A 14,175-nucleotide genomic window follows, 5' to 3' on the forward strand; every position below is an offset into this window, starting at 1 on the left:
CGACTGGGTTGCGGCCGCTTTACGCTCTTATTACGGATACCGACGACAGCATGGCGGTTCCATCACGACAGCATGGCGGATTTTTTTCCATTGCGTCTGAGCGCGCCGTTTTTAAACATTTTAAAAACTTTTTGGCCCCTTTGCGACTCTTGCCGACTGCAGGCGACCTGGGGAGGATAACCACGACTACAGGCGACCGTCCATTACGGTTTCATTACGATTGTCGGCGGATGGTGGCGATTTTTTCAATCGCCAGTAGTCGCCGACAAATCCGCCTATGTGTGACTTAGGCATTAGTTTACTGTACATTTATTTTAAATCAAACAAATCAATTGTACACAAAATTTGATGGGGAAAACTTTCAAAAAGAACATGTAAATTGAGCAGACGATTTTCGCCAAGTAGTGGTCCAGTTTTAATCAGGAGTGAAGCACATTTTACTCAGTTGTAGAAGAGGAAACAAAAGATGCATGCAGACTGCCTCATGAGTGACAAAGCCGATGAAAACGAGATGATCTTTACCACAAAATTACCACAGGAACGGCTTTACAGAGGCACGTACTGTGTGTGCTGACAGCTTCAGTAAACCTTACTAATAATTTTTATGTGACAAATTATTAGATTTTTTGGGATCCCTCATCGTAACACTTGACCCAAACAAAGCCAATGGAAATCTGACGCAGCAAACCCAGGCAGTGTATAATCAGCCTCTGCCAGAAAGCCAGAAAACCAGAAAACCAAGATGGCGGCCATATTATTTCGTCTGGGTGCCAAGCAGCCCTATGCGCCTGACGGTGTGAAAGGAATGGTTATTATTATTTATTTTGTTATCAAACACATGTGATATCACTTGCACGTTTTAACCAATCATAAAGAAGACTTGGCTGCCTTAACATACAGTGCATTCAGAAATTATTCAGACCCCTTCACTTTTTTCACATTTTGTTATGTTGCAGCCTTATGCTGAAATCGTTTAAATTCATTTTTTCCCTCATCAATCTACACTCAATACCCCATAATGACAAAGAGAAAACAGGATTTTAGAAAGTTTTGCAAATTTATTATGAAGAAAAAACTGAAATATAACATTTACATAAGTATTCAGACCCTTTCCTATGACACTTGAAATTTAGCTCAGGTGCCTTCCATTTCTCTTGATCATCTTTGAGATGTTTCTACACCTTGATTGGAGTCCACCTGTGGTATATTCAATTGATTGGACACGATTTGGAAAGGAACACACCTGTCTATATAAGGTCTCACAGCTGACAATGCATATCAGAGCAAAAACCAAGCCATGAGGTCGAAGGAACTGCCTGCAGAGCTCAGAGACAGGATTGTGTCGAGGCACAGATCTGGGGAAGCCGACAAAAAAATCTCTGCTGCATTGAAGGTTCCCAAGAGCACGGTGGCCTCCATAATTCTTAAATGGAAGAAGTTTGGAACAACCAGGCCTCTTCCTCGAGCTGGCCGCCCGTCCAAACTGAGCAATCGGGAGAGAAGGGCCTTGGTAATAGAGGTGACCAAGAACCCGATGTTCACTCTGGCTGAGCTCCAGATATCCTGTGTGGAGATTGGAGAAACTTCCAGAAGGACAACCATCACTGCAACACTCCACCGATCTGGGCTTTATGGCAGAGTGGCCAGACGGAAGCTTCTCCTCAGTGAAAGACACATGAAAGCCCGCTTGGAGTTTGCAAAAAAGCACCGAAAGGACTCTCAGACTGTGAGAAACAAGATTCTCTGGGCTTTCATGTGTATTTCACTGAGGAGAGGCTTCCATCTGGCCACTCTGCCATAAAACCCAGATCAGTGGAGTGTTGCAGTGATGGTTGTCCTTCTGGAAGTTTCTCCCATCCCCACACAGGATCTCTGCAGCTCAGCCAGAGTGACCATCGGGTTCTTGGTCACCTCTCTTACCAAGGCCCTTTTCCCCCGATTGCTCAGTTTGGCCGGGCGGCCAGCTCGAGGAAGAGTCCTGGTTGTTCCAAACTTCTTCCATTTAAGAATTATGGAGGCCACCGTGCTCTTGGGAACCTTCAATGCAGCAGAGATTTTTTTGTAGGCTTCTCCAAATCTGTGCCTCGACACAATCTTGTCTCTGAGCTCTGCATGCAGGTCCTTCGACCTCATGGCTTGGTTTTTGCTCTGATATGCATTGTCAGCTGTGAGACCTTTTATAGACAGGTGTGTGTGCCTTTCCAAATTATGTCCAATCAATTGAATTTACCACACGTGGACTCCAATCAAGGTGTAGAAACATCTCAAAGATGATCAAGAGAAATGGGAGGCACCTGAGCTAAATTTCAAGTGTCATAGCAAAGGGTATGAATACTTATGTCAATGTGATATTTCAGTTTTTTTTTTTTAATAAATTTGCAAAACTTTCTAAAATCCTGTTTTCTCTTTTTGTCATTATGGGGTATTGAGTGTAGATTGATGAGGGAAAAAATTAATTTAAACGATTTCAGCATAAGGCTGCAACATAACAAAATGTGAAAAAAGTGAAGGGGTCTGAATACTTTCTGAATGCACTGTAAATGACTGGAGAATTCAATGAAACTGCATCTGCTGCTTAATGGTGCACTCTTTTGCTCATACAAGAATGTGAAATAAAATTTTTGAAAGCAATCAGAACTAGCAATTCTGAGTTTTTCAAATTCACCTTTTTAACTGAAATCATCAAGAAATAGCTTTCTCACATTGTACTTTGTTGGAGCTTACCTTGGCACTCGGCAATAACGGTTCCATTTTGAGAAGTCTCTCAGTAGGGGTGCAAAAGAGGTTCTAGCCTCTGTCCAGTAACTCCATTACAGGTGCACTTGTCAAAAAATGTATGGGGGATCGAAATGTCCAAAGCCCGTTTTGAAATACTTGCAGATTCTGAAAATAATACAGTTCACTTAAAATACAATAAACCTGTTAGCATTTACACAAAGTAAAGTGAAAAATCAAGTCAAACAATACATTTTTATGAAATAAATAAATAAAAGAAGTGTCGCTAGTGCAGTTAGTGAAAAACTTTGGCCAAAAAGTACCCCAGCAGACCCCACTAAGAAGTTTGGAATAATTGAAGCCACTAAAGAACTAGTAGGATTTAGTTATAAAACTCATTGTCCCCTTATCTCAAACGGTACTTCGTAAGCTCAATCATTTTGTATGCAGCCTTTAGCTGCTGGTGGCACAACTGCTGGGAGCGCTATGCCACTGATGCAGTGTCCCCTGTTTCCAGTAGGTTGTGTCTCATTTTGCTGACTTCGGAAGGACGACAGGCTGAGTCAACCCACCTGATGTTATTTAACAGCACGACAGCGGTTCAAACTCAAGACCCTCGGATCCCAAGCCAGCAACCTCAACTGTTAAGCCAACACCAGAATTACTTCATCCTTGCTATAATTCACGGACCGGTGCTTGTGTGTTTGTTTGTCGCGCTACTCCAACAGTGGCCCAATTACATCCAGACTTGCTACGTGGGATCAGCATTACACCAATTAGTGTAGAGGGGTGTTTCTATCTTTGCCGGTGGTCTTGGGGAGTGGGGGCGGGGGAGGGCCAGGAGGGTAGTCACAAATTTGTGTATCGTGTATCGCCACCTTCATGTGTGAGAGGGTATTACAAGTCCCCACCCTTTACAGTATGTACAGTATTCATGTGCCCACATTTTCCAGTGCAGTGAGTTATTTTAAATTATAAGCAGTCGGCATGTTTTTGCTTCATGCATGTAATACGGGTTGTTTTTATTTTATTTTCGGGAGCGATTGAAGGAGCTGTCAGTTGCATATACACCACCCAAATAAAGGTATGTGCCAGAAGAACGTGTTGCATTCTTAAAACAAGTAAAACAAACAAGGTAAAGGTCTTCCGTATGGCGGGTACTCTGATAGTAAGTTAAAAAGTAGGGATCCATAATCCTACAACAGCATGAAAAAAGTGTAACAACACTTAATTTTGGTAATCCGGGGTCACCGATTCTAAAAATGGCCTCTAAAAGATGGTGGGATCACAATTGGAAAATTTTTAGTGCAATTTTTTTTGAAAATTGGGTAATTGGGTAACCAACAAACCAAAAAAAGAATAATTTTTCAAAACACGACAAAGTATTTCCAATGTGGCTTCAAAACATAACATAGTATTTACAATATTTCCTTATATATTATATACAGAGCCAAAAATGTATAATTTACAATACTTACAAATTATATATATATATATATATATATATATATATATATATATATATATATATATATATATACAGTGGAACCTTGACTTACGAGTTTAATTCGTTCTGTGACCGAGCTCGTAACTCAAATTGCTCGTATCTCAAATCAAATTTCCCCATTGAAATGCATTGAAATGCTATTAATCCGTTCCAGCCCGCCAAAAACCACACCAATTTTTTTTTAAATATACAGTATATATAAAAATATCTCGCGCTTTATATTTCACCTGTATGCAGCATACAAGTTGGCAGGATGGCCTGGACTGGAGGTACGCACACTTGACTCTAAAGTCTAAACTGTCCAGCCTGGGTTTGAATCCCGACCCAGCTATAACCTGTCATGGGTGAATCACAGGCAGGGTGATTCATCAATGTGTGTACCGCTAAACTGGGCGCCCCGTTTGCGTCCCATTAGTTGTTGGATGTTAAGGATCTCACCGTGTTTTCCACAAAGAGAAGGCGAGCTATCGCCGGCACTCTGAACAAGTTGTGGCCTGGCATGCTCTTCTCCTCTGCCGTTATATACGTCCTCCTCGGCACCTCGCTCATGTTTTTCGACGATTGCGTGTTTTATATCCAAGCACAAGTTTTATATAAAACACGACGATTGCGTGTTTTATATCCACAAGTTGTGGCCTGGCATGCTCTTCTCCTCTGCCGTTATATACGTCCTCCTCGGCACCTCGCTCATGTTTTTCGACGATTGCGTGTTTTATATCCAAGCACAAGTTTTATATAAAACACGTCGATTGCGTGTTTTATATCCACAAGTTGTGGCCTGGCATGCTCTTCTCCTCTGCCGTTATATACGTCCTCCTCGACACCTCGCTCATGTTTTTCGACGATTGCGTGTTTTATATCCAAGCACATCATCCTCTTCTTCTTCTCAGTACCGTGTTTTCCACAAAGAGAAGGCGAGCTATCGCCGGCATTCTGAACAAGTTGTGGCCTGGCATGCTCTTCTCCTCTGCCGTTATATACGTCCTCCTCGGCACCTCGCTCATGTTTTTCGACGATTGCGTGTTTTATATCCAAGCACATCATCCTCTTCTTCTTCTCAGCACTGCACTTGCCACTCACTTTCTTAGGCCCCATGGTTAAAACTAAGAAATTTTCCGAAATAACCAAAATGCGAAAACAAAAATGCAGCGCTATACGACAGAGATACGTACTGTACTTGCACGGCAAGATAACCACGTGACCAGAACCCACCTGGCGGCGTAAACTCGAAATAACCAAAATGCGAAAACAAAAATGCAGCGCTATACGACAGAGATACGTACTGTACTTGCACGGCAAGATAACCACGTGACCAGAACCCACCTGGCGGCGTAAACTCGAAATAACCAAAATGCGAAAACAAAAATGCAGCGCTATACGACAGAGATACTGTACTTGCACGGCAAGATAACCACGTGACCGGGTGGCGAAAGCTCGTAACTCGGATCTCGGCTCGCATCTCAAAGCAATAAACCGCCCGAGCGATGGCTCGTATCTCGAAAAACTCGTAAGTTGGGGGCACTCGTAAGTCAAGGTTCCACTGTATATATATATAATATATATATATATATATATAATATATATATATACACATTGTTGCGGATCTCGAGCTCGTCGACGTACTGAGGGGGGGGGGGTTAAGCCCTGCTCCCCCTCGAGCTTCGAGTCCACGAGGCCGACCCCACACTATACTCATGGAGGATGGATTGCTGGGCAATTCCAGCTGCCGAGCCTGCAGCTAGCGCGTGGAAGGGTTTCCTGTCACAACTCGAGTACCTTCGATACACACGCCGCCGCGAGAACGGGGGCTGGACCTCACACGAGTCACGCGGGTATGGTACGCCTGAACGGTTTGTGCGTCGCGTAACTCGTGCCGTTAACCACTATGAACCCGATCGAGCGGTTTTAACTCGTGCAATGCGAGGCCAATGGTGAAGGGACGAAAACGGCCAAGTTGAAAACAAACCACAGATTTATTCACAAATGTAGACTGGTGATAGAAAAGGGACACAGAAGAGAATCTTAACCACCTTACTTACGTTTCCCAGACAAGGGCCCTCAGACTCGTTCAGGGAAGGGGGAGGAAGAAGGGGACGCGCACAAAACGCGGCCGCTTGGCGCAGTTCGCCATGGACGGCTCGTTGGGTGTTTCCCCCCGAGGAAGTTCGCGGCAGGGACGTCGACCTCAGTCGTGCACGAACGGGAATCCACGCAGCATGTCCCGAAGCCAGCGAGGCAAAGCGCATGTGCAGGGAGTCCAGGCAGAGAGATCGCCGGGCCAGAGAGCGAATCCAGGGAGCGTCCAGAGTCCAGAGAGCGTCCAGCCTGCGAATCCCGAGAGAGTTCAGCCTGCTAGAGAGTTCGAATCCAGCGAGGTCGTCCTGCCAGAGCGAGCCCGTTCGGGGGTCTGGGCCGGGTCTTATATCCCCCGGAGCCCCACTAGAATGTTCCACGGGCCTCCACTGGCCGCCAGGGGTCATGTGTCGTGACAGCCCCTCATCAGTCAATCCCCTTAGCTCTCATTGACCGCCGTTCTGGGCCACTCCCCTTTAGCTCCCATTGGCCGCCATTATTGGCCACTCCCAGCTCACATTGGCTGTTTGCTGCTTACCAGCCACGCCCTCCAGCAACTCCCTCGGGCCTGCTCGACTTGTCCTAGGCCCATCACACGGCATTCCAGGCTCCCATGAGGCCTACCCTTACTCTACCTGCTTCAACGCATACTAACACTGGGAAGGAGACTAAACTTCACATTTACGAAGAAATAACTGACTAAGCGAGGCTACATGTTGTGGTGCAACTAACTAAAAGGGGGATTGCCTTTATTCCAAAAACCACAACAATATATATATAGATATACACACTACCGGTCAAAAGTTTTAGAACGCCTCAATTTTTCCAGTTTTTATTACCATTTAAGCAATTCCAGTCCAGTGAATAACCTGAAATGGTACAAAGGTAAGCAGCAAACTGCTCGAGGTTAAAATTAAGTTTAGGTTAGCAAAAACGGGAAAATAATGTAAATTACAGTTATATTGTAAAAAAAAAAAAAGGCCTTCTTCATGGAACAAGTAATGGGTAAACAACTTACAGTTGTTCTGCAGCAATGTAAGTAAATTAAGCCTTGAAAGTTGATGCAAACAATTCCTACAGGTGTCCCAACCTCTGCTGATTACTTGATTAAAAACCCCCTGTCTGAATAAAAGCAGCATTGGAACAGACTGTTATTACACCCTCTGAAGCATTATTTGGACAATATTGCACTGCAGGAAGTAGTATATTGCTATCATAATGGCGAGAAAAAGGCAATTAACAAAGAAAGGCAGACAGACCATTATAACCCCTAAAAGTGGAGGTCTTTCCTTTAGAGAAATTGCAAAGAAAGCCAAGGTGTCAGTGAGTACAGTTTCCTACACCATCAAAAGGCACTTGGAAACTGGAGGAAACTCTGACAGGAAGAGGTCTGGCAGACCCAAAGCCACAGCTGAATCAGAAGACAAGTTTCTGAGTCAACAGCTTGCGTGATCGGCGGCTCACAGGACAACAGCTTCAAGCACAGCTTAACACTGGTCAAAGTAAGCAAGTCTCAGTTTCAACTGTGAAGAGAAGACTTTGAGCTGCAGGTTTGAGAGGTTGAGTGGCAGTAAGAAAGCCATTGCTAAGAAATCTTTGGTTCACCACGCAGGGTTTTTGGACGCCGTCGAGTAGGTGAAAGGCTGGTTCCTCAGTGTGTGACACCAACTGTCAAACATGGAGGAGGAAGTGTGATGGTCTGGGGCTCTTTTGCTGAATCCAGATTTGGCAACATGCACAGAGTGACGGGCACCCTGAACCAAAAGGGCTACTACAGCATTTTGCAGCGCCATGCAATACCGTCTGGTATACGCCTAGTTGGTCAGGGGTTCATCCGACAGCAAGATAATGACCCTAAACACACCTCCAGGCAATGTCAAAACTACGTACCTTCGAGGAAAAGAACAAGACGGTAGGCTTCAAATCATGGAATGGCCAGCACAGTCTCCAGACTTAAACCCCATCGAGCTGGTTTGGGATAAACTGGAAAGAAGGGTGAAAGCAAAGCAACCTATAAGTGCAACACATTTGTGGGAACTTCTGCAACAGTGTTGGGAAGAACTTCCCGAACAATATTTGATTTCCATTGCAGAAAGAATGCCACGAGGGTGTTCGGCGGTTATATCTGCAAAAGGTGGCTACTTTGCTGAGTCAAAAATGTAAGATAATTTTGTTAAACAAAATGATTCGATGATTTCTTTTTTATCTCCAATTGTTTATTTGTTCTATACTTAATTTCAGAGTACATTGAGACATTAAACTGCGTAAATTTCAATAAAAACTGGAAAAATTGAGGTTGTAGGAGCTGTGCTCCAACGTAAATCGGAAGAATGGACGCGACAAAAAGCTGGAATTCGTCCAAGTTTTTTTATTGTGTCAAATCAACTCGGGTACTCTGAAAAGCCCGTTTAACGGGCAGCAATATATATGCACATTATCCCGGAGCATTTGCCCGGGAAAGGCGAGACCGGGCGTGCCCGGGCGTCCTGGGCGAACCCTGGAAAGGCGAGTCTGGACGTGCCCGGGCGTCCTGGACGAGGCCTGGCAAGTCGAGCGCGGGCATGCCCGGGCGTCCTGGACGAGCCCTGGAAAGGCGAGGCTGGGCGTGCCCAGGCGTCCTGGGCGAACCCTGGAAAGGCGAGTCTGGACATGCCCGGGCGTCCTGGACGAGGCCTGGCAAGTCGAGACCGGGCGTGCCCGGGGGTCCTGGCGAGCCCGGCATGGTGATCGCTCCGCGTCCTCGGTAGGTGCAAGGCGATTGTGTATACCCAGCGGTAGCCGCTACACACGTCCCCCCAGAATCGACTTGCACCGGCAGGGTCAATTTAAGGGGGGTCCTGATGAACCGGCCGAAGCGACCCCTGGCGGGTCGTGGGGGGGGGGGGGGGGTCCGGTGTGGTGGTGGGCGGTCAAGTGGGGGGCACCGTGGATGGGGGGCGGCCTCGCCGTGGCGGAAGGGCCAACCGTGGCGGTTGGTCGATGTCCACGTGCACCGGCTTGAGGCGGTCCACCGCAATCCGGTCCGACCTGCCGCCGATGTCGATGACGAACGACTTGTCGTCCAGTCGCAGGACCCGGAAGGGCCTGTCGTACGGCGGCCGGAGTGGCCCCCGATGTGCGTCATGACGCACAAAAACGTACTCCGCTGTGCGAAGCGCTGGGGGGACGTAGGACCGGGGGTCACCGTGGTGGGACGTTGGCACGGGGGCAAACCGTTGGGCGGTCTCCTGGAGGTCCGAGCGCTGGTGAGCTGCGGACCAGGGACTGGTAGCGTCGGGCACGAATTCGCCCGGGACGGGTAGCGCCTGGCCGTAGACAAGCTTGGCGGTGGACGCCCGGAGGTCCTCCTTGGGGGCCGTGCGGAGGCCCAAAAGGACCCACGGCAGCCGGTCGGCCCAACCGCCGTCCTCAAGGCCGACCATGAGCGCAGCCTTCATGGAGCGGTGGAACCGCTCGCACAACCCGTTGGCTTGGGGGTGGTAGGCCGTAGTACGGTGGAGCTTGACCCCCAGGTTGCGGGCGACCGCGCCCCACAGCTCAGAGGTGAACTGCGGTCCGCGGTCCGACGAGATGTCCGCCGGTGCGCCGAAGCGGGCGACCCAGGTGGCGATGAAAGCCTGCGCCACGTCGGCGGTGGTGGTGGAGACGAGGGGAACGGCCTCTGGCCACCTGGTGGTCCTGTCCACCATGGTGAGCAGGTGTGTGAAACCCCGTGATGGGGGGAGGGGGCCCACCAGGTCGACGTTGACGTGGTCGAAACGTCGTTCGGGCACGGTGAAAGGTGCCAGCGGGGCCTGGGTGTGTCGGTGGACCTTGGCCTGTTGGCAGGCTGTGCAGGTGCTGGTCCAATCGCGGACGTCCCGTCGGAGGCCGTGCCAGACGAATCGCGCCGACACCAGCTTCTGGGAAGCTTTCCGGCCCAGGTGGGAAAGGCCGTGGAGGGAGGCGAAGATGCGGCATTGCCAGGTAACGGGCACGATGGGGCGAGGCTGGCCTTGGGAGACGTCGCAGAGCAGGACAGTGTCCGCGAAGGGGATGTCGGCCAGGCGGAGGCACGTGTCCGCCGCCCGGAGGGCTTGCACCGTGGTGTCGGTGGTTTGGTCAGCCGCCATAAGCGCGAAGTCCACGCCGAGGTGGACCGCGTTTGCGCTGGCCCGAGAAAGACAGTCGGCCACGGCGTTGTCTTTGCCGGCGACGTGCCGGATGTCCGTGGTAAACTCCGACACGGCGGAGAGGTGGCGCTGTTGGCGGGCCGACCACGGCTCCGTGACCTTGGCCATTGCGTAAACCAACGGCTTGTGGTCGACGAACGCCGTGAAGGGTCGGCCCTCCAGGAGGTAGCGGAAATGGCGAACGGCCAGGTGTAGACCGAGGAGCTCACGGTCAAACGTACTATATTTGAGCTCATTCGGCCGGAGTTGCCGGCTGAAAAAAGCGAGTGGCTGCCAAACCCCGTTCACCCATTGCTCATGTACGGCGCCCACCGCGTAGTCGGAGGCATCCGTGGTGAGGGCGATGGGAGCGTTGAGCACCGGGTGAGCGAGCAGTGTTGCGTCGGCGAGGGCCCGCTTTGAGTTTTTAAAGGCCGCGTCCATGGCTGCGGACCAGACGACGTCGCGCTTGGCCGGCTTGCCCCGGAGGGCTTCGTAGAGAGGCCGTATGAGTTGAGCAGCGCGGGGCACGAAGCGGTGATAGAAATTCACCATTCCAAGGAATTCCTGCAGGGCCTTTATGGAGCGGGGACGCGGAAACATGGTGATGGCCTCGACCTTGGTTGGCAGCGGCACGGCCCCGTTCTTGGTGATGTGGTGGCTCAAAAAATCAACGGCCGTCGTGCCGAAGTGGCATTTGGCCGGGTTGACGATGAGGCCATGCTCGCTGAGGCGCCCGAACAGTGTTCGGAGGTGGAGGAGGTGCTCGGCCCGGGACGTGCTGGTGACGAGGATGTCGTCCAGGTAAACGAAGAGGAACGGCAGGTCGCGCAGCACGCCGTCCATCAAGCGCTGGAACGCCTGAGCCGCGTTCTTGAGGCCAAATGGCATTCGCAGGAATTCGAATAAGCCGAACGGCGTGATGACGGCCGTTTTTGGGACGTGGGCCGCCCTGACAGGTACCTGGTGGTATCCCGTATTAAATCGATCTTCGAAAAAATGACCCGTCCTGCCAAACGGGCGGAGAAGTCTTGGATGTGCGGGATCGGATACCTGTCGGGGGTGGTAGCGTCGTTAAGGCGGCAGTAGTCACCACATGGGCGCCAGCCGCCCCCTGGTTTTGGGATGATGTGTAGTGGCGAAGCCCACGCGCTATCGGAGCGCCGCACGATGCCGAGGTGTTCCAAAGCGTCGAACTCGGCCTTGGCCACGGCGAGCTTGGCTGGGTCGAGGCGGCGGGCTCTGGCGTAGACCGGCGGGCCCGTGGTTGGTATGTGGTGCTCGATCCCATGTCGTACTGCGACGGCCGAAAACGTCGGCCGCGTGAGGGCCGGGAACTCCGTGAGCAGGCGAGCAAACTCGTTCGCCGCCGGGAGGGCGCATGCCAGCTCGGTCGGAGCGGAGTTGCTCAATGTGCATGCCAGGGAGCTGAAGGTCTCGGCGTTGACGAGGCGACGCCGTTTGACATCAACCAGCAGTCCGTGTGCGCAGAGGAAGTCGGTGCCTAGCAGAGCCATGGGCACGCTTGCGGTTACAAAAGTCCAATTAAAGCGTTGGCTGCCGAAGCAGAGGGTGACGTTGCGGGGGTCGAAGGTGCGGATGGCCGATCCGTTGGCCGCAACCAAGGAGGGGCCGCAAACCGCGGACTGCCTGTCCTGATCGGAGACGGGTATGACGCTCAGTTGGGCGCCGGTGTCACACAGGAAGCGCCGTCTGGACGCTTTGTCCCTGATGAAAAGTAAGTTGCCCGTGTGGCCGGCGCTCATGGCTGGTAATGAACGCCGGCCCGGCCGTTTCCCGGCTTGCCGAAGGTGCACGGGGGTTGGCATGTCCGGGCCTTCTATCCGAACCTGGCATGATAATAACACCACGCCTGGTCAGGTGGAGGCCCCGGTCGTCGTGCTGGAGGTGGTCGGCGCGGCGTAGCGGCCGCCAATGGCGTCGGCAGTTCGGTCGTCGACCGTGCCGGGTACTCGGGCACCATGGGCGTTGCTTCGGACGGCGGTGGGCTCCAGGTCGCTGCTCCAATGCGTTGGCCTGCCGCGGAGATCTTGTCGGCTTCCCTGGCGAGGGTGCCGGGATCCGTGATCGTCGTGCTTGCCAGGGCGAGGCGTACCTGGCTAGGCAGCTGACGGAGGAACAGCTCCCGGAACAGGAAAGCCGGAGAGTGCTCGCCAAGCAGTGAGAGCATGTAGTCCATTCGCTCGAACGGGCGCGTGTCGCCGAGCTCGGGCAGGTCGAGCAGGCGCCGTGCGCGTTCCGCCGATGAGAGGGCGAAAGCGTCGAGGAGGAGCTTTTTAATCGCGTCGTATTTGTCAGCAGCTGGCGGGCTCTCGAGGAGGCTCAGGGCGCGGGCCGCGGTGGCTGAGCCGAGTGCTGCTACCACATGGTGGAAGCGGGTGTCGTCGGCTGTGATGGCTCTCAGGGCGAACAGGGAGTCCGCCTGGGCGAACCAAACCGCCGCGTGAGCCTCCCAGAAGGTAGGCAGTTTGAGGGCAACTGCCGTGTCCATGTCGGGTCACCAATGTCGGAGCTGCGCTCCAACGTAAATCGGAAGAATGGACGCGACAAAAAGCTGGAATTCGTCCGAGTTTCTTTATTGTGTCAAATCAACTCGGGTACTCTGAAAAGCCCGTTTATCGGGCAGCAATATATATACACATTATTCCGGAGCGTTTGCCCGGGAAAGGCGAGACCGGGCGTGCCCGGGCGAACCCTGGAAAGGTGAGTCTGGACGTGCCCAGGCGTCCTGGACGAGGCCTGGCAAGTCGAGCGCGGGCATGCCCGGGCGTCCTGGACGAGCCCTGGAAAGGCGAGGCTGGGCGTGCCCGGGCGTCCTGGGCGAGCCCGGCATGGTGATCGCTCCGCGTCCTCGGTAGGTGCAAGGCGATTGTGTATACCCAGCGGTAGCCGCTACAAGGTGTTTTAAAACTTTTGACCGGTAGTGTGTGTGTGTGTGTGTACCGTGTATATTATATATATATATATATATATATATACATATATATATATATATATATATACATATATATATATATATATATATATATATATATATATATATACACATACATACATACATACATATACACATATATATATACACACACACACACACACACACACACACACACACACACACACACACACACACACACACACACACACACACACACACACACACACACACACACACACACACACACACACACACACACCAATTCATTTAATACACGGCATATAAAGTCTGATTTCTGAAGTTAATTCACGAACAAAATAAGGATAACGTTATTAATGATGTTATCACCATAAAATAAAACGTCACCAAAGCCCTGGTCGATGAAGGGCCAGAAACTGTACAAAGCTTGAAATAAACAACGAAGGCCTGAGAGAGCCGCCTTGAAGAGCTCATTTAACCCATTGGTGATTGGGTAACACTAACACTAACAGCCGCAATTCAATCCCGTTTTCGAGATATGAACCCAAAAATAACACCGTCGGGTGGTAACACGAGAGATAACGCAAACGCAGAGAAACTAGTCAGCCAAATGACAACAGCACGTTCAAAAAGGCGCCAAAATTATTCACGTGTGATATGAATGACGTACCAAAAGAAAGTGCATCATTTACGAGCGCCTCACCATCTCATACAGCGATTACTGTAGCGTACGACGCACATCCCCATCGCGTGCTCCCATTGGCTACTCGCGAACGGCCTTCAGTTACATC

The 14,175-nt window shown here is 50.7% G+C and overlaps 1 protein-coding gene across 6 annotated transcripts in view; it reads right to left on the minus strand.

Annotated features, from left to right (window-relative positions):
• TMEM94 (transmembrane protein 94) overlaps window positions 1-14,172 on the minus strand; it is a 187,630-nt gene extending 173,458 nt beyond the window's left edge. For 2 of the 6 annotated variants that reach the window (XM_078779433.1, XM_078779430.1), the window contains exons 1-2: window positions 14,055-14,172; window positions 2,725-2,883 (exon numbers count right to left, since the gene is read on the minus strand). In XM_078779433.1, the coding sequence (XP_078635559.1) occupies window positions 2,725-2,751 (27 nt within the window). In that variant the 5' untranslated portion in view covers window positions 2,752-2,883; window positions 14,055-14,172. Of the gene's footprint in view, window positions 1-2,724; window positions 2,884-8,185; window positions 8,279-14,054 lie in introns of all 6 variants that reach the window. The other 4 variants (XM_078779435.1, XM_078779434.1, XM_078779432.1 and 1 more) reach the window with 4 other exon arrangements.
• Between the last annotated feature and the right edge of the window lie 3 nt (window positions 14,173-14,175).

Source organism: Myxine glutinosa, chromosome 5, assembly GCF_964187855.1.
Source record: "Myxine glutinosa chromosome 5, kmMyxGlut1.1, whole genome shotgun sequence".
Classification (NCBI taxonomy): Eukaryota; Metazoa; Chordata; class Myxini; order Myxiniformes; family Myxinidae; genus Myxine; species Myxine glutinosa.